Source organism: Rattus norvegicus, chromosome 9 (assembly GCF_036323735.1).
Source record: "Rattus norvegicus strain BN/NHsdMcwi chromosome 9, GRCr8, whole genome shotgun sequence".
NCBI lineage: Eukaryota > Metazoa > Chordata > Mammalia > Rodentia > Muridae > Rattus > Rattus norvegicus.
Window position 1 is genome coordinate 47,917,421 of NC_086027.1, and position 19,198 is coordinate 47,936,618.

Genomic DNA, 19,198 nt, shown 5'->3' on the forward strand with positions numbered 1-19,198 from the left:
CAGAACCACCTCATCCATTAACATCCTGAATTGAGCGCCACTGTCACAGTGACAAGCTACTGGTGACCATCCGAAGTCTATGGATGACGGGCCATTTCTCTTCTCTTTTAAAGTCTTAGTTTTACTTAAAAATTTTTTAATCTTTATTTCATGTGAATGAGTATTCTGTCTACATGTGTATCTTTATATCATGTGCATGTTGGATCCCCTGAGATCTGAGCCACAGACAGTTGTGAGCTGCCAAGTAGGTGCTGGGAACTGAACCCAGGTCTTCTAGGAGAACAACCAGTGCTCTTAACCTCTGAGCCATCTCTCCAGCCTCTAGGGACCATTTCCTGATGGTTTAGATCCTGTGGGTTTGGGACGCTATGCCATGGCATGCATTTGCTGTTAAGGCATCAGAAGGCTGCAGCTCTGATTGGTCTATGGCTTCACATTGCGACAGACAATTAGACTCGCCTGCAACCAAGCCTAGACTGACTCCTGAGTTTCAGATCCCAGAGGTGACGGTGTGAAGCAAGTTTATAGTTCTCACTGGTTCTCTCTGGTTGCCAGATGTGTCCGTGCCTCCTCTTACCATTCCTCTTCTGTTTTTTAAACTTATTTTGAAATTTATTTTTATTTTTATGCATATGAGTACACTGTAGCTGTACTGTACTGTAGCAGAAGAGGGCATCAGATCTCATTGCAGATGGTTGTGAGCCACCATGTGGTTGCCGGGGATTGAATTCAGGACCTCTGGAAGAGCAGCCAGTGCTCTTAACTGCTGAGCCATCTCTCCAGTCCCTATTCCTCTTCTCTTAAGGAAGAACCATCTGAGTCGGCTTTTATCATAGTTTTGGGGGTCTGTAACTCCAGCTTCCTTGACGTCAATCTGGAAACCCACTCCTTAACCAGTGTTTCTAAAATATGGTTTCTGCTGTGTTGCCATCTTGTCTTAAAATCAACCTTTGGGGCCTCTGAAGTCTAATCTTACTTAATTCAGGTTAGGTATTCACGAGGGACTTTGAGCAAAGTCTAGGCAGTTTTCATCAGTTTTGGTGACCTGTCTCCCCTGCTTTGAAGCTCTGCTCTTCCTTTCCCCTGCTGGCAGTATCGTGCTTTTTGCTCACTCACTGAGAGTTCACCAAATCCTATCACGAACCGTAGGATACCCCCTTTGGAGTCTGGCCACTGCCAGGAACAATTAGCATTGCCTTGGGTCTGACTCCTTCCAACCATTGTAGAGAACTAGTCTGTGCTATACTTGGTGGGTAACTAATTACCTTCCAAGTTTACAGGGCTAGGGTTACTGCGCGTGCGCAGCTCGGCCACTGGTACATTCCAGCAGCAACCATGCTGCTGACTGCTTTGATCTTCCCCAGCCTACAGTGATCCTTGAATTGTACTGAATTTCTTCTGAGCTTAGGGGAAGAGTGTTGCCTTCTGAGAGGGCTCCGCATCATAAGCCAATGAGCCAGAGAATGTCTCCATGGCAACTTGAAATACTCCTCATCATTATCTGCTCTACGCTCCAGTATCTAAGATTGGTCATTGTGTGTGTGTGTGTGTGTGTGTGTGTGTGTGTGTGTGTGTGTGTCCTGTCTTGTAGACCTCACCACTAAAAGATTGCCATTTTAAACGCATTTTGTTCCCCTGGGGGGGGGGGGACGGTCTCAGTCATAAGCTATGGCGTCTGAGATTTCACAGACGTTCTAAGGTACCCTAAGAGACGGCAGCAGCTGATGGTTCCTAATGTGTGTTCTTCAGTCAATGCTGGTTTTACCCATAGCACGTGAATGCCATCTTTCAAACCAAACCCATGTGGAGGCTGAGTCACGGACACACAGCAATGCCTGTGGGTAAGTAACATGTTTAATTTTCCGACTGGATCCTGGCAGCTACAACAGTAACCTGCCAGGCTGGAGGAAAACCGGTGCTGTCTGCAGACCGTTTACAAACGCAATTGTTAGAGTCCGCTTTGCATATAATGGAGGGCTCACTAGCCTAAGTGCTGAAAATTGCCTGACGATTGGCCCATTTTTCTCCTCTCAGGTGATTTCGGCTGCTGTGCTCTTAAACCAGGCCATTACAAAGTCATTGGGACCAATGGGATGTCACTTGGACTGTCCAGCGGCGTGGCCATGGAATCATGCTAATCGAAGGACATTCTTTTCCAGAGCCATACACAAGTCAGTTGGGGAAAAGGAACTTGTCCTCATCCTTGTCAGAGGTACAGAATGTAGCATGTCCAAGGTTCTGAGGTAAGCCTAATGGTCTCAGGGCAGAATACAGTTCTCACTGAATCGGTTTTAAGTGTCATTTTACACTTGTGTGGCATCCAGTGCATTATTTTCCACAGTGTTTTAGGATGGTCATGAATGCACCGACAAAGGTGCGATTGAACAGTGAGTGCAAAGGGGAATGCAGCCGGCGCCCCACAGCAACCAGGATTGGCCGATGGCAGAGCTGGAGTTCAGCCGTGGCACCATTGTTCTAACAGTCCTCTGTCACAAAAGCGATCCGTGCACTTGATCCAAACGGGACGCTTCCTTTACTTCCTTCTTCCCTCAGCACCATCTACAAACACATGCATGGCCGGTGGCTCTCTGAGCAGCAGCAGCAGCAGCAGCAGCAGCAGCAGCAGCAGCAGCAGCAGCAGCAGCAGCAGCAGCAGCAGCAGCGTGCAAACGACCTGACACATCCCAGCGCAAGCTTTAGAGAGGACTTTGCTTTTTGTTCTCTTTCCTGGCTGAGGGAGCTAGAGAGATGAATGGCCTCCCACAGAGAGGCTGGCACACTGTGTTCTGTAATTTCTACCTCTTTGAAAGGCCATCCTTCCATAGAGCAAGCCTGTTTTGTGCAAACCAGCAGGGATGAGAGCTCTCTGTGTTTGAACAAACAGGTTCCTGGGTGTGGAGAAATCGGGATGGTTTGCTTGGAGAGACTGAAATCCACATCAGACAGAGGAGGAGTGACGGTATCAAATAGATTTCTCTCTCCTTCGATACCCCTGGTATCATCTGGCATGCGCTAGCTGTGTCCTCCGCTTTCAGGTGCTTGTTCCAGAGGAGCCAGACCATGCAAGAGGTTAGACGTTTCCTTTCCACACATGGGCTGTTCTGCAGTGCTAGCTTTGCAGAACTGGGTGACAAACTCAGCTTCCTGGACGTGGGGTGGGATGAGTGTTCTGCCACCTGCTCCCTTCCAGCAGTCATATTGGTGGGGATGTTCAGAGACTGGGACTCCCAGGGGCTGCTGCCTATACACACCCTGTGGATGCAGCTAGCTGGTGTTTAGGCAGTAAGGATCCAAATGCAGCTTTGTTCCTGGATACGGACTGGAATCCCAAGGAGCCTGGAACCTGGCTTCTCTGGAGGGGGAGCACCCGACCCCGAGTTCCTCACGGCAGTCAGAGGACATTTCTCAGGTTGTGCTGGCTGAGGGAGGCAGGGTTTTAATCATTTAAGCAGCTTTTATTGAGAAGGAAAACCATCCTTCTCATTGCTGTTCCTCTCTGCGTTGGATCGATTTTAGCAAAGCCTAAAGGCTTCAGTAAGAGAGGTAACGTACTTTTCCTTCCACCTGACCTTTCCGTTTCCGTTCTTCCATGTGTCACAATGAAGTAAGGACCCAACCTGAGATGGGGGATAAGCAACGGCAACATTTCCCTAAGAACAAAAAGGTGGGGTCCAGCTTCGCTGCAGCGAGGTCTCCCTCAGGACAACGGTGCCACGGAAAGGTCCCCAGAGTGTCCTGCCTATGACAATATGGCCTATGCAAAAATTCTACTTGGTTTCCTCTGATTAAATCATGCTGCGAGAGATTCGACCTCTCATATCCGGGAATCTTCCCTTCCTCTATAAAATTAAAACCCTTTTAGCTAGGAGACTGTGTCACGTAATTATCTTACAAATGCTAAGTCCCAGTCCCTTCCTGCCACTCACATTTCCCATGTTCACGGCCTTCAGTACTGTGTGTCCCAGGGAGTCCTCACTCAGCACAGGGAGGGATAGGTAGCTCTGTTCCAGCTACTGGCATCATGGGGACAGATGGGACATTTGGTAGATTGGCTGGATGCTCTGGTCGTGACTGCCTCTTCCATGGAAGTAAGGGCAGGGGACAGCACATCCTTCAGGGAGCAGCAGGCGGTGCTGGCCTCCAGTCTCGCTGGCTTCCAACACAGCCACACGGCTGGCAGGAGGTGGGCTTCATTCCTAGCCAAGCCTTTCACCACGTAGCTCTGTGAATTCAGGATCTCTGGACTGTCTCCCCATCCCAGATATCCCTCAATTCTCCTCTGCCAAAGCTCCCTGTCACTAATTACTGCACCAAATAATACGCAGCCCACAGCGTTGTGCTAATGAGACCGGCATCTACTCTGCGAGCTGAACCAAGCACCGATGCGCTCTGATAGAGATTCTCAGATTTTTGTCTTTTGAAGGAAAAGTCTGTTTGCCACCTCCCTCCCAAGGCTGGGGAGTAATAACTTTCAAGCTTTCCGTGCTTTTGCAGAATGTTGGGGGGAGGAGGGGCTGTCAGACTGCTGCTAGTCTGCGCCTGCAGCTCACCAAGAGCAAGCCGACCTTGATTCAGGTTCTAAAATAAGAGCTGCCCCTTTCAGTTCATTTGCATCCTCAAAGCACTAACTGCGCTTAATTGGTAAGAAACACGAAGACTGATGAATCTAAACGTTCTTTCATGCACATTCACGGAAAAAGAAAGAAAGATAGAAAGATCCAGGACCTCCCCTGGGAAAGGTATTTATAATTCAGCTATAGCTATTCTTGACAGCCGGGTGGATTTGGTTGTTGTCTGAAGTGCATGTTTATCCAACCATTAACAAGTGTTTATAATACAAAAGGATGCATTTCCTTAAAAATATAAAGCTACCAGACTGCAGCTTGTGTGGAAATCCAGGGGAGACCTCCCCTTCTCTGAGGAGAAAGGGAGGGGGCACCAGGGAGGTCAGGTGAGAGCCAGGGCCAGAGGAGAGGAGGGAGGGGAAGCTGTGATTGCAAAGTAAACAACTAAATGAAGGAAGGAAAACAAACTAAGTAAACCAGAGCCTGGCACCTGCTACTTTCTGGATCTTTCTAGTGGCTTCCCATCAGGTTCTCAAAAGACTCTGGTCCTAACCATCTGGCCCTTTTCTTTCTTCTCCCTGCAGCCTCTCTGCTCGTCCCAGGGCCTGTTGATGCCCCCAGTGAAGATAAGCCAAGGAGGGTGGCAGGAGCAGAGGACTTTCTTGGTCAGGAAGCTGCCAGGGCAGAAGTTGTCAAGTAAAAGAGGAGGGAAAGGAAGTGAGAGGAGGGAAGGAAGTGAGTAGAGGGAAGGAAAAGAGGAGGAAAAGGAAGTGAGAGGAGGGAAGTGAGAGGAGGAAAAGGAAATAAGAGGAGGGAAGGAAGTGAGAAGAGGGAAGACAAAGAGGAAAAGGAAGTGCGAAGAGGGAAGGAAAAGAGAAAAATCCAATGGGAAAGGGAGGGAAGGAAGGGTCACCTGCCTAGGAGGGTACTGCCCATAGTGGGCTCCTGCACCACCTGACACTCAAGAAAATGCCCCGCAAACACACCCACAGGTCATTTCTCATGGAGACAGTTGCTTAACTGAAGTTTTCTCTTTCCAGGTGTGTCAGGTTGAAGCTAATTATGACAGAAGGGAAGGAAGAAAACGGAATGGGAGGCAGGAAGAGGATGAAGAGAAGCTGCTGGGAACTAAAATAAGGGAGTGAGAGGGAAGAGGAGGGGTGGGAAGAGGAGCAGGTATGGCCATAGCAATCACAGTAGTGGCGGTTGGAGCGGTCCCATTCCCAGGCTTCTCTCCCCTGACTCTGGCAGTTGCCTGTACCTGACACATAGTAAGTGCTTTGAATGGTGCAGCTAGACGTGTAAGACATTTTGGTCTCTTGAGGGATGGCTGTTTCCATGGTTTAAAGGAAGAGGCAATGTTGGTTCTTTGCCTTTTGGGTTTTAAGAATCTTCCCACAGCTCTCTTAGACCAGTGGTTGTTTCTGTGGTGTGTCTATTTTACTAACGGAGATTTCAAATTGTTTGGGGCAGGTGGCCACCCCTCTCGATGCAGAAGGTATGGAAGAGTGGTTTCCCATTTCCTCTATCATGTCTGTAACAGAACAAAGAGCCCAGCACAGGCAACCACTAGAACTATAGAATGACAAGTCTTACCAACAGGTACAGCCTCTTGACTGGTACGGACTGGGAACATAACAAGAAACATTCCCCTCCTTCCCCCATGAAAAGTGGAAGAAACTTTAGATATTGGGCTGCTCTTTCTGACCCAGCCCTCTGTTTTGAACATGGGAGAAGTCATTAAACTTATTTTCTCACAAATATTTGTTTTTTTTTTCTCCTTATCGTGCTCTTTATATCATATACTGGAGATATTTGGTGTTTTGAGCACCTCAGTGCCTCACACGTCTGATACTGGCTATGACTCCAAAGCCCAAATCTCACAATCGCCTCAAGTATGACTCTAGTTTTGTCTGTTCTCAAAAAAGACTAAAATACACAGGGACAATGTGCTGGCTGGTTTTGTGTGTCAGCTTGACACAAGCTGGAGTTATCACAGAGAAAGAAGCTTCTCTTGAGGAAACGCCTCCATGAGATCCAGCTGTAAGGCATTTTCTCAATTAGTGGTCAAGGGTGGGAGGACCTATTGTGGGTGGTGGCATCCCTGGGCTGGTGGTCTTGGGTTCTATAAGAGAGCAAGCTGAGCAAGCAGGGGAAGCAAGGCAGTAAGCAGCATCCCTCCATGGCCTCTGCATCAGCTACTGCTTCCTGACCTGCTTGAGTTCCAGTCCTGACTTCCTTTGGTGATGAACAGCGATGTGGAAGTGTAAGCTGAATAAATCCTCTCCTCCCCTACTTGTTTCTTGGTCATGATGTTTGTGCAGGAATGGAAACCCTGACTAAGACAATTTCCACACGAAGTCCTAAAGAGACCACAGTTGACCATCTGGCTGCTGTCCTGAGGGCCAATGAGCACCCACCATTGGGCTCACTGAAGGGGAAGTGAATGCTGAAGCAGCTGAAGGGAGGGGAGGGTGCCATGCATGGAGCCGGCACATGCAGCTGCAGTAACCGGAGGAGCAGATTTGGTTACCTTAGCACCTGCTTTTTAAAGGACACACAGATGCACCTTTGGCTTTCAAACCCCGAGCTCTGTGCCCTGGTTAATGTATAAAGTCAAACTGAAAAGGTTACCACTCGGTATAGGTCCAACAGAGAAGCAGGTAGCAGGTGCCTACACTTGGGTGAGGATAGGGAGGGCTGTCGAAGAGGGAGCAGGAGTGGGATCCCAGCAGTGCCCGAGGCTCCCCAGACACTGCTGCTGCTTCTGTGGCACCTCCACAGAAGGGAGTAGTCATCGCTGGTATTATCTATCCTTCTGAGAAGGGGCCGGGACATACTGAGAGCACTTTATATTTTGACTTCCAGAGGGCGTATGGCTCACAGTCTGTCTCTGCAGTTGGACTGTAAGCCACCATTGGGCAGGAATCTCCTGCCTGCTGTTTCTGGAGACTTCATTTATCCTGCCTCACGTGGACAGGAGTTGCGTGTTTGTGGGTCAGCTAACAGCTGAAGGCAGGATTCAGGCTGAGCTCATGAAAGCCTACCTTCTGCCTATTTGACACCTGCTTTCTTCCTGGAAGACTGAATTATCTTCAGCCTCACCAGAGCAGGGCTGGCCAGTCTTCTTACCTTCTGCTCCTTTCTCCTTGCGAGCTAATGCTCACTATGGGAGGGGCACTCAGGTTTTAGCAGTAGCAGTGGACAGAGGAGTCAGGGCTGTTGTTTTTACTATATAAGGCCTGTTTATGCTGTTACAGAAGAACCTTCATCTCGAAAGGAAACAGCCTTCAGAGGCGAATCGATATTATTCTTTGGCCATTCTAATTTACAAAACCAAAAGTGCTTCCTTTGGTTTTGTAAGTCCAACATCCCTTAATCCATATCCTTAGAACTAGGACTCACTGGGGGCAGGAGAGAGAGCTTAGCAGTTAAGAATATGCCCTGGTCTAGCAGAGGACTTGCGCTGGTCCCAGCACCCACGCTGGGCAGCTAATGCCTGTAGCTATAGGGTGATCGATGGAGAGTAGCCACACTCATGAACACAAACCCAGACAGATACATACATAATTAAAGAAGAAATAAGGCCCATCAGTTCAGTTTGCTTCAGTTTCCTGAGGTCTTAGGTGCCAACCCCATTAGCCCTGGTGATCCTGTTTGCCCAGGGGTGCCCACAAAGTTAGGGCTTCCTTTGAGAGAGGCATTTAAATGGCCACATCATAAATGAGAGGCAATGATCTTTTTTCCCCTACATTCTCCTCCCTCACCATATTAAGAAGGTCCCAACTTACATGTCATCGAAGATCAGTTTCTGTCTCTTGCAGTCCCTGTGGCCGTTGGAACCTGGAGACCATGGCTCAGTCTGGGGCCGTGATTTGCTGTGGAGGATGCCATTTTCGGAACTGTTGTGAGAGATCTTCTAAATGACAAATGAGACAGAAGCCACTAAGACACGGCTACTTGGCCAAGAGAGCCACTAGATACCTTTTTTACGCACAGAATATCGCTCCGTTCTATGCTAGAAATGGTGACGGTTTTGTTTCAATAAAGAAAATAATTCTTTACCCAAAATACTGGGGACCTCAAGTGGTTGAGTATTTGGGAGGTAGAAGCCAAGTCCAAGCATGAAACTTATCTGTTTCTCCTCATGCATGAAGTAATTACATATACACCCATGCAACTGTGTGCCCCATGCTTCCTCCTAGGAGGAGTGGAGATGTGGAATGACCCATTTGCAGAAATTATGTTGGTGTTCAGCAAGTTTCAGATCTTGGAACCCTTTGGATTAGGGATGCCCGGCCTGTGCCTACCTAGGTATCAAGCAGAGGACTTCTGCCCCCTTGGTCAATGCAGTTCTCACAGCATTATGAAAAAGGATGGTCTATGTTCCTTTCATGGATGGGAGAACTTAGACTGGACAGGTTAGGCAACCTTCTCAAGTTCAAAGAGTAACCATGGGTGGGGGCCCTGGGCTTTTATTTTTCCCAATTTAGACACATATCAGAATCACACGGAAGCCTTCTAAAATGGATTGCTGGCTTAGCTTTTGATTTAGTAGATGTAGGGTTTAAGAATCCTCCCCGCTCCAATAAAGTTTTGATATGTAAATCAGGCTGATTTTGAACTGTCTCAGCCTTCGGAATGCTAGGATTACAGGTGTTGTATTTGCTGCTACCAGACTCCCTGTGAGAGTCTGTATTTCTAAGTTAGGGACAGAGTAGCGGGCTCACAATTTCACGGAGTTTACTAAGGAAGGAGGAGCCCGGACAAACCGTGAGGTCCCCAGCATGCGACTGCAGCTGGCTCTCGGCCTTAGGCTCTTTGTTGGAAGACACAGAAGTCAACAACCCGTTGCCGTGAGGTCGGCTGGAAGAAGTCACGTCCTCGCTGGAGTATTTGTGTTTACATGCATCAGAGAGTGGCGAGCTGGGTGACCGGAGCATCTTTTCATTTTTGTTTATTGGTATTGCCAAGCTGAAAAGAGAAATAGCAACAGAGTTTCCCCGTCTGCACTGGAAAAAAAAAAAAAGGCCGTGCTTTGTACGGCCCAACCTCTCATTTAACTTCTGCTGTCAGGAAGAAGTTTCTTGGGAATTACTTTGGCGAAGTGACTTTATGGCATCAGGACCATGGTAAACAATAAACAAATCTCACGCTCGGTTTCTTTACTTTATTAGGACATGGAGTAATCTTGAGTTCCTGCCAAGGAAGGACCAAGCAGAGCAGCATGTCGGCATTCCCAGTTCTTCATCAAGGTATCTACAAATACCGAATGAATAAGCTTTTCCTCAGGAGCCTGAATAGTTTGGAAAAGCCAAGCAACAACCCATAGTAGGGAACTGAGCTCTTAGTCTCTTAGAGAGCACCCGCTGGCCAGTGACTGAGTCTGTAGGATATAGTCACAACATATCCTGGCGACTCCAAGGCCTGAAGCCACCTTCCAACCACTGAGTCTCAGAATTCACCAGGCATTGATCAGGACAAAGCAACTGGTACCCGAAAACTACAGTTTCTGGTCCTTAGCTCTTCCTTTCACCTTAAAGACTACTGTCTATTCGTCAACAGAATTTCTCCAAATCAGCTATCAGAGAAGACGGATTCACTTACACTAAAGTCTGCGCTGTACATGATGACGCCTACTGCTGGGGATCGTTTGCATGAGGAAGGAGGGTTGTTTGTGAAGGATATGTCATCCTGAAATAGTCAATCACTGCTAACCAAAGATGCCCATAGAGTCCCTAATACAATTTATGCGACAACAACAAAGCAGTAAAACCAATGAAGGTTTAGTTGTTGACTCCTGGGGTTATGATGGGTTAATTGTATGTGTTGGTTATCAGAGCAAACAAGCCATTAAGTCACTTCAAAAGCAATTTCCTTAGCTGGTAGTCACAGTGGGAATCTTAAGTACTGGCCTCTAAATTAAACACCAAAGTTCTTTAACATCATGCAAATAGATATGTGTGGAGACAGAATCTCTGGTTCCAGAAGTACTCAGTCTACAGCATGCTATAGAACAACTGTTCTGGGTGAGTCTGAAGTTGTGTCTGCTGAAAGGAAGGCTGCTGATGTTAAGGTTGGATGTGGGAAGCCTGAAAGCAATCATTCCTTGACATGGGAGTGCAAAACCCTGCTTCTTTTTCTTTTTTCTTTTTTTTTTTTTTTCGGAGCTGGGGACCGAACCCAGGGCCTTGTGCTTACTAGGCAAGCGCTCTACCACTGAGCTAAATCCTCAACCCCAAAACCCTGCTTCTAAGCACCTATCATGTTACATTCTTTATTGTCATGAAGAACACATTATGACATTAAGTCTCATCATGGGTATGTATATCCGATTTTCCCTCTTCATTGTTGCAAGTTTACATAGAGGACCAAAGAAGTGTCCTCTGGAGAGCTAGCTGGGTGATCAGCTCTGTGCTCTCCTGCAGTGGTAAAACTTGGTGGTGGGATTTTGAGAAGCACGATGCCAGAGCTTCAGGGACTATCTTTCCCAACCGAGAACACTATCCACTTGCTCCCATTGTATTGCTGCTTAGTTCCCTCACGTTGTATCTCTAGCATTCGCTACTTAGTGTCAGCAAAGCAATCAGATGTGGGAGGCTCTGTCAGACGGTATGAGGGCTAGAGATTTTAAACTGGAGGTTCACGACTTTGGATAGCAGAAAGGTTCCGCCGCCACTGTCACTCTCAAACATCTCAGCTCTCTTTGGAGCATCTCCTCCAGTCTCAAGCAAGGGCAAGGATCAGAAGAACTGTTAAGATGGAGTCACCTTAGTGACACCCACAGTTGTGCCTCAGCAGAAATCACGGTGTTTTCTTGCCATACGACTGTCATTACAGACACCTTGAAATATCATCTGTGCTCATCGTTATGCAGTGGTTATAACTGTCACTAGATAGGAAGGTTATTTAATGCACTGACAAATGCACATAAAATATTTCGGGGGCGGGGAGCAAAGTCCCTCCATTCCCATCTCCCTAGTCCTTGGGAATGCACAGAGGACTGTGGGAGCGTTGAGTATCTGTTCCCTCCTGTGCAAGACTTCAGCATCCTCAAGGTGATCCCTATAGCACTGTGGGCCTGTGGGCCTGTGTTCTCCAATTTCATCTCTGACTCTCAGCACTGCTCTACGTCTTTCCCAACCTTTCAGTTTACATTTTTATGTGCTGTGCAGAGCCATTAATCTCCCCGTTAAAGTCCTCTATGTATAGTTGGGGAGAGCGAGAGGTGTCTCAGCAGAGGAACAGCGGGGTCTGGGCTGAGGTGCTTCTAAATGGAAAAGCCCCTATGACGGAAGCTAAGCTACTTGCTTTAATGAATACCTGGGACCTTGCCTTGCTGGAGGATCATTTATCACAGAGGGGGGTGGAATGTGGGGGCCCGCGCTGTTCCTCTAGAGGAATCACTAGGTGGTGGTTTGACCTTGGAAGCACACATCCTTTTTAAGTCCACAGTTGGTCTACGCCCGAGAGCTCAGGTGTATCCCCTGCAGACTCAAAGTGCAGATTCCCCAAGTCCTTGGGGTTTTATGTTCTTATGTGCTTAGTAGCTGTTAAAATACTGGCTTGTAATATTTGGTTTTCACATTTTGGGGGAGAGTGCAGAGCTCAGAGCTATGCTGCCTGGTTGCTGGTCTCTGGTTACATGGAAGGACCTGCCACAGCTATCAAAAGCAGAGTATCAGTTTTGGTTAATCTGAGGGAAGCAAGCCCACAGACTCAGATCAGAGCAAAAGGATCTTCTGTCTCCTCAACACAGCACACGACTTTCAGACTCAGCGGTCTGCTCTGGCTCACTCCTACCTTCCAGGGAACAGGCTTACCTGTTGATGCTCACGTTGCAGTGGCTGCCGGAGAAGGTGTTGTTAGTGGAGGCAGCCAGGCGTGAGGCACCCTCCTTCTTTCCCTGGGCCTTCTTTATCTCCCTGTAGTCGTCTTCATTGTCACACTGGGTGGTAATAAGCAGAAGCCAATCAGCTTTGGACTCTGGTGCCAGTGAGCTACAGGACTCTGCCTGTCACACAGCCTCTCGGGAGGTTTCCCTGCCTATCTCCTCTAGAGAACGAGGCAACAGCAAAGCCAGCCCCTGGTGGAGCTTCCACTCAGTGAACTAGGACGTGTGCTGGGTTTATGCATGGCTTAGTGAAGGGCAAGATATCACGTTGTGATCAAAACGTGGATTGTGAAAGCTGTTTAGAGTTAAGCTTTGCAGACTAGATCTGGTCTGAATTAGCCTGTCGTGTCACTGTCCCTCATCCCTTACTGGTATCAGAATGAAGTATACGAAGTGTGCTCTGCCTGAGCTTACTGGAGTCACCGTGGTGGGAAGCCCCAGCTCTGCCTTTTGCGAACGGCCATCGGTGGCTGCTGCCTGGTGTACTTTAGCTCCGGCTCACAATTTCCATCCCCAAACACTTTTAAAGTTCCTTTTGGTAAGCTAGGACCCATGTTGGGTTCTTGCTGCACCGATGTGTTTGACTCTACAGTGTCAGGATGCGACAGAAATACACTCTGGTGCTGCTCACAGGGAGGCAAGAGCTTAATCCAGGGCGGCATCCCCAGGGTTGGGTGGGGGTGTTTTCCAGGAGAAAATGCAAGCATAAAAGACAGACAGAACTTGGCTCTTTTTAGCCAGGACTGTGTGGTGCAGCCTCTGCTATAGAGGGTCTTCGAAGCTCACCTTGTTACAGTGGCCCCATGAAGAGTCCAAAGCCAACTTTAAGTCCTTGGTTGTCAGTTCTGGAGCTTTAGGAGGGGGAGACCCAGCTGTGCCAGTCTGTGTCGGGAGTCTGGTTAGTCGTTTGCATGGAGCATGAGTGGCCAAGGGAATTGTGATGTTTTCTACTGAATGGGAACCTAGTTCCCTTGTTCTGGGCACGCAGACAATGGACACATTTGGTCCTGCAAGGTAAAAGGCACCTGCTGCCAAGCCTGATGCCCCCAGTTCAAGACCTAGGACGACCCATGTGTGTGCTTACACACACACACACACACACACACACACACACACACATACACACACAATCAAAAAACATTTGCATATGTATTAAGAACAGGGGAAGTAGCTTTTCCAAGGTTCCTTCTTTTCCAAGGTCCTAGTTCTACTTTACAGGGATAAGCTTTTTAATCTTACTGTGTGAAGAAACACATTGTGAGCCTGTATCATAAATTCCCTTGATGATAACAAAGATGACCGTGTCCGGAAGAGACTATGCCTTTGGCATATACCTTCCAAAATGAGGGATACCTTCATCTTGGCCGGGAGAATTGCCTCCAACGTCACCTTATTTAATCAGTTTCCCCTTTCCCCCGCATCCGGCCTGTGTCTGCACACTCAGTCAATCTTGCTGAATGATTACTCCTTCAGGCCGGGGCGGTACTTAAGTACCCACAGCTCTAAGGTGATGGTACGACCTTATTGCGTGTGTAGAACAACTACTTATGCAATTGTTGGGGGACACACAAGTGCAGCTGCCCACAGACCAGACTAGCAGCTTCTTATCTGGAACTACCTTTCGCCCTCCAGTGCAAAGAGAGACACAGAGAGACCACTCCTCCCGACGCTAGGCCTACCTTGCGTTTCCTCTTGGATTTTGGCAAAGTCTTTTCAGCAGGTGTGTCCAATGCATGGCTGGCTGGGGTACTGTCAGTGTCCTTGGCTGCAGGAGCGCTCAAGACCCCAGGCTCCTGGGACAGGTGTTCTGGGATCCTGGAAAGGAGTGTCAGGTCAATTTTGACCCAGAGAGACCTGACCTCATCACTGTCCTTTAGTGGAGAAAGCAGTTCATTCCTGCCAAAGGGGACCAGCGTGTAGAACTGTTCCTCTAGCTCCTTGGCAATGTCACTGGTGGTCCTGGCGTTGATGGAGCCCACAGAGGCTCGGGAGGTGCTGCTGCTGCTGCTGCTGCTGCTGCTGCTGCTGCTGCTGCTGTTGCTGCTGCTGCTGTTGTTGCTGGTGGCCTCCTTTAGCCTCTGTTCACTCCCGGTGGTGCTTGGAGCCTTGGACAGGATGTACTCCTCTTGCTCTGACTCCAGGTCTGAGTCCGAGGAGGAAGAGGAAGACGAAGATTCTGTTTCAATAAACTCCTTGGATTTAGGGACAATTCTGCTCAGCCCCCGCGTGCGACGCTTCTCACAGGTCACTGAGGAGCGCAGCTCCTTGCGGTGGCCTGTCCTGCTGTTACCACAGGGCCTGGTTTTGGGGGGCTCTAGGGGTCCCACTACGCTCGCCCCCAGCGCGTCTGGGGCCACTGGCTCCTCTGGTCGGTGGCAGTTGGCACTGTCCCCGGCTGAGGTCCTCTCGGTGCGCCTGGTGGGCTTCTTGCCTGCTGACCTGCGGGTAGGCGCGGGTGCACTCTCCGTGGGTGCGCTGGGCACCGCGGGCGGCGGGGCAGCTGCGGTCACAGCCACCGCAGCGGGCGGGGACTTTTGCTTGACACTTTTGCTGCCAGGGACCTTGTTTGCGGTCCTCGGCCGCTGCTCCTCCTTGCAGGCAGTCTTGAGCTCCTTGTCCCTCAGGCTGGCTTGGCAGATCTCAGGAAGTTTCCCGCAGTCTTGCCCTTCATCTTTCACAGGCGTGTAGTATTGATTCCTTTCCGGGCCATGGCTTTCATTTTGGATCAGAATTGGCGGCTTGTGAGGATTAACTTTGTTCAGCCATTTATCCAACTGCCACTTGTTCGAGGACGCAGGTTCGGCCTGAAAACAGAAAACCCGGGACAAACAACACGGCTTTTATAACAGGCTCACTTGAAAGGGGCCCTGGCTGTTTTGATCTTGACATTCTCTGCTAAGCAAAAGAAAATTGAATGGGCTGGCAACAAACAAAATAGAAACACAGGTATGTGGGGCAGCGCTCTGCTGGCACAGAGGATGCCCAGCCAGCCCCTGGCTTCTCCTAAACCATGAAGCAGTTTCAAGTCCACTTAACAAACCAACAGGAAAGCACTGAACCTCCCCGGCTCACCCCTAGAACTTCTAAGTATTATAGTCAGTTATGTGTATCCAGATAGAGCATTCCACGAATATTTGCACATATACGCCCAAATTTGAGATTAAATCTGAGATTTTGTGAATTTATCTGGGAGGCCCTGAGCATTAAAAAGTTCTTTCTTTCATTCTTTCTTCCTTTCTTTCTTTCTTTCTTTTTTTTTTTTTGTCACCTTTGGGAAAAATCTTTGAACCCAGAACCCAAGCCCCCTCCCTCATTAGCAAATAATTTATGCAGAGAAGCAAGTAGGCTGCAGGTATTAAACAAGAGCAGCAATATTGAAAAAGCTGCCCGGTGTGCCCTGTAGGCCCTGGCAACCTGAGTCCACCCCCAGCCTGCTTCTGTCAGCTCTGCCAGGAATGTCTGGACACAGGAGACTTAGACACTGTTCCCTGAGGCAGTTTTTCTAACTTACTGCAAATCATAGGTGTTACAGTTTTAAAACTCTGACCTACAGACCAGCTCATGCAGAGGGTGCACGGAATTCTCAGGAACAGAATAGGAGAGGCTGGGTTGACACTCCTCCCCACAGAGGTCTACGGTTTTGAGCTGAGTCTGTAAGGGTTTATGTTCCGAAGAGGCTAAAAATGAATCTTTCACAGAGGATGCTGGTTTCTAATAAAAGCTCAGGTTTGTAATGCTAGGATTTAATAAGATAAATAGGAACGGTGCCTCTTGAGAGGCAGTGGAACTTCAGTCACAGATTCCTAAACTGTGACTGAGAATGACATGGGTCAAACATTTGAAGACTCACAGAAATTATTGCCTTAATGTTTCCTCTCTGGTCTTTCTTCTCTGAATCCACTGCATTCACTACTTCAGGGACCAGACAGGAGCCTACAGTGTAAGTTTTCGACTTTCCTAATGCTGTGACCCTATAATGCAGTTCCTCATGTTGTGGTGACCCCCCCAGCCCCAGCCCCAGCCATACAATTATTTTCATTGCTACTTCCTAACTGTAATCTTGCTACTGTTATGAATCACAAAGTAAACTTCTATGTTTTCTGATGGTCTTAGGTGACCCATGGGCAAGGGTCATTTCATCTCCAAACGGTCATGAACCACAGGCTGAGAACTACTGACCTAGAACAAGCTTGTCTGTCTTGGTCAGGTCTATCACCTACCTATCTACCTACCTACCTTACTCATCTCCTATCTACCTATTATCTATCTATCTATCTATCTATCTATCTATCTATCTATCTATCTATCATCTATCTATCAATCATTGATCAGTCAATCTACCTATCTATCTACTTGCTGGCCTACCTATCTACCTAACTTACTCATCATCTACCTCCTGTCTGTCTGTCGGTCAGTCTGTCTGTCTGCCTGCCTGCCTGTCAATCACTCACCTGTCACCAATCTGCCAATCATCTATCATTGAGATGGTGCACTGGGCCTTACACATTAGCAGGCAAACAACACCCCTGACCTCCACTTAGAGGCAGAGTCAATCAGGTTCTTCCCTGTGAGAGAGAGAGGTGTTGCTGTCGTGCCCTCCTTCGCATTTATTTTCCCATAATGAGGTGCACATGGACAGCAGAGTTGGGGCTTGGCTGTAGTTTCAGAGGAAGTGGGCAAGGGGAGGGCTGCGTCGGAGACACTAGGGTACTAGACAGGCCCACAAGAGGTGAGGGCACAAGGCTCTTGGAGGTGGGAAGCCTCCGATCACACGGAGCGAGTGTGTCACCCACCTCAGCTGTGGTGGGGAGCAGGGACACCCTGCTGGTCACTCTTAGCAGATGAGATCTGCCAGGTCTCCCTTATTCAAATGCTTGGGGCCAGGACTCTTTGGGCTTTATGTTATTTTTAGATTTTGGAATATTTATATATAATTATGAGATCACTTAAGGTGGAACCCAAGTCTAAGGGTAGAAATCACGACACTTTATACATATCTGATTGCATGAGAGTACATGCGTGTGTGCATGTGTGTGTGTGTGTATGTATGTGTGTGTGTACATGCCTAAGCATGCATGTGGAAGCCAGAGACAAGCTCAGGTGTCAGTAATCATCTTCTGCCTTGTTTGACACAGGCTCTCTAGTGTTGTCTCTGTTGCCGATGACTAGCTGGCTTCCTTCCTTCTTTCCATGGATTTCCCTGTGACTCCTTCCCATCTCACTGTGGGAAGCCTAGGATTGCAGACATGAGTGACCATGCCTGGCTTTCTGTGGGTCTGGTTCTCAGTCCCTCACCCTCGTGCAGCAAACACTTCACTTGCAGAACTATCCCTGCCCCTTGGTGGTAAGTTCACGGTTTGAATGTGTACACACAACTGAGTGTTCTGGTGTGGAGTTTCCCACCAGTGCCCTCAGGGCAGCGTTCAGCAGGTTGCAGATTTTAGAGCATCTGGGTCGGGGTACTCAAGTTATTACCTTCCTGGTACTTCTGAGTGTTACATGTGGTTCTCTGTCTTTTTGCTGTTTGTTTCTTTGTTTCGGTGGCTTCTCAGGATAAAGAAGCAGAGGAGCCTGTGGAGGACTGGGTGAGGGTGCAGTGGCAGCAAAGGGGGCGGTAGGAACAGAACAGTTCTTGCCAAAGGGAGCAGAACTTAGTAAATAGCCTTGGTTGGCCTTGAACTTCTGACCCTCTTTCTTTCACCTCCCAAGAGCTAGAGTTCCATGTGAGCCCTACTATAGAGGGTTTATAGAGTCTTGGGAATCAAACCCTCATGCACGCTAGGCAAGCAGTCTACCAACTGAGTTGCAGGTACAGCTGTTTGAAAGCTAATCTGAAGACTATCATCCATGCTGTCCGAGTTTGTTTCCCCTAAATGCTCTATGCCATGTTTCGGTGTCCCCAAGGGAGTGCTGTGTGGAAGCAGGAGGGGCCTCGCAGAACCAATGTGTGTAACCGAGAGGGCTCGGCCGCTAGACGGAGCGCAGAACTCATGCTAACTTGTGCTGCGTTTGGTCCCCATGCCCTCCAGGTTTCCACAGCTCTCAGCTCTTGTGTGGGGCAAACACAGCTGTGTGTGTGAAGAGTCATGTTGGAACTTCAGGGTGGGACCACTGAGAGTGAACTGTAGAATCTTGAACATTTAGGATGGGCCCGTTGCCAGATGTACTCTGGGGTCATTTTTTCCCCTCTTGTGCTTCAGAGCTGAATGAATCAGCGTGAAGTATCATTTTCAACACATCACGAAATCACATTCCCTTCCTCAAGGGTCTACAATAACCTCCTATTGCCTCTTAGACAAAACCCGAATTCCCAGACTGGCATTCAAGAGCCATCAACCTGGAATCGTTTATCATTGCAGGAGCACCTACAAAATGCCTCCCACTTTGCATAGATCATCCAGTTTAATCTTTACAGATGAGAAATGTTCTCTGTAATTTGTAGTCGAGGCTTTGGAAAGGCTCTGTGATATGACAAGGCTGCTTGCCCAGGCAGGACTACCTCATACTTGACTATCAGGTATATAGAGGTGTGTAGTATGTGGAAATGTTCTAGGCACAGGCTGCCTCCCTCCTCCAGGACTCTCAGAGTAGCCTTCTGTAAGGGATCTCGGTCAAAAGATTGAAATGTCAACCCTGAACCTAAAATGAGAGTTTTAGATAGACTTTTTTTTTAGACAAAACGTGACTCTTGCAAACAATGTCTGTGGCCTCTATTACACCAGACAGCATAGTCTTTGGG

The 19,198-nt window shown here is 48.4% G+C and overlaps 1 protein-coding gene and 1 non-coding gene across 7 annotated transcripts in view; both read right to left on the reverse strand.

The window, feature by feature from the left end:
* Nucleotides 1-19,198, reverse strand: part of Aff3 (ALF transcription elongation factor 3) — a 457,478-nt gene that overhangs the window by 22,518 nt on the left and 415,762 nt on the right. For 5 of the 6 annotated variants that reach the window (NM_001413892.1, XM_039083846.2, XM_039083844.2 and 2 more), the window contains 4 exons: nt 14,139-15,263; nt 12,389-12,513; nt 9,338-9,539; nt 8,357-8,484 (listed from right to left, as the gene is read on the reverse strand). In NM_001413892.1, the coding sequence (NP_001400821.1) occupies nt 8,357-8,484; nt 9,338-9,539; nt 12,389-12,513; nt 14,139-15,263 (1,580 nt within the window). The remainder of the gene's footprint in view (nt 1-8,356; nt 8,485-9,337; nt 9,540-12,388; nt 12,514-14,138; nt 15,264-19,198) is intronic. The other variant, XM_063267370.1, reaches the window with a different exon arrangement.
* Nucleotides 10,728-10,808, reverse strand: Trnat-agu33 (transfer RNA threonine (anticodon AGU) 33). The gene has a single exon. It is a non-coding gene; the product is annotated as a tRNA-Thr (tRNA).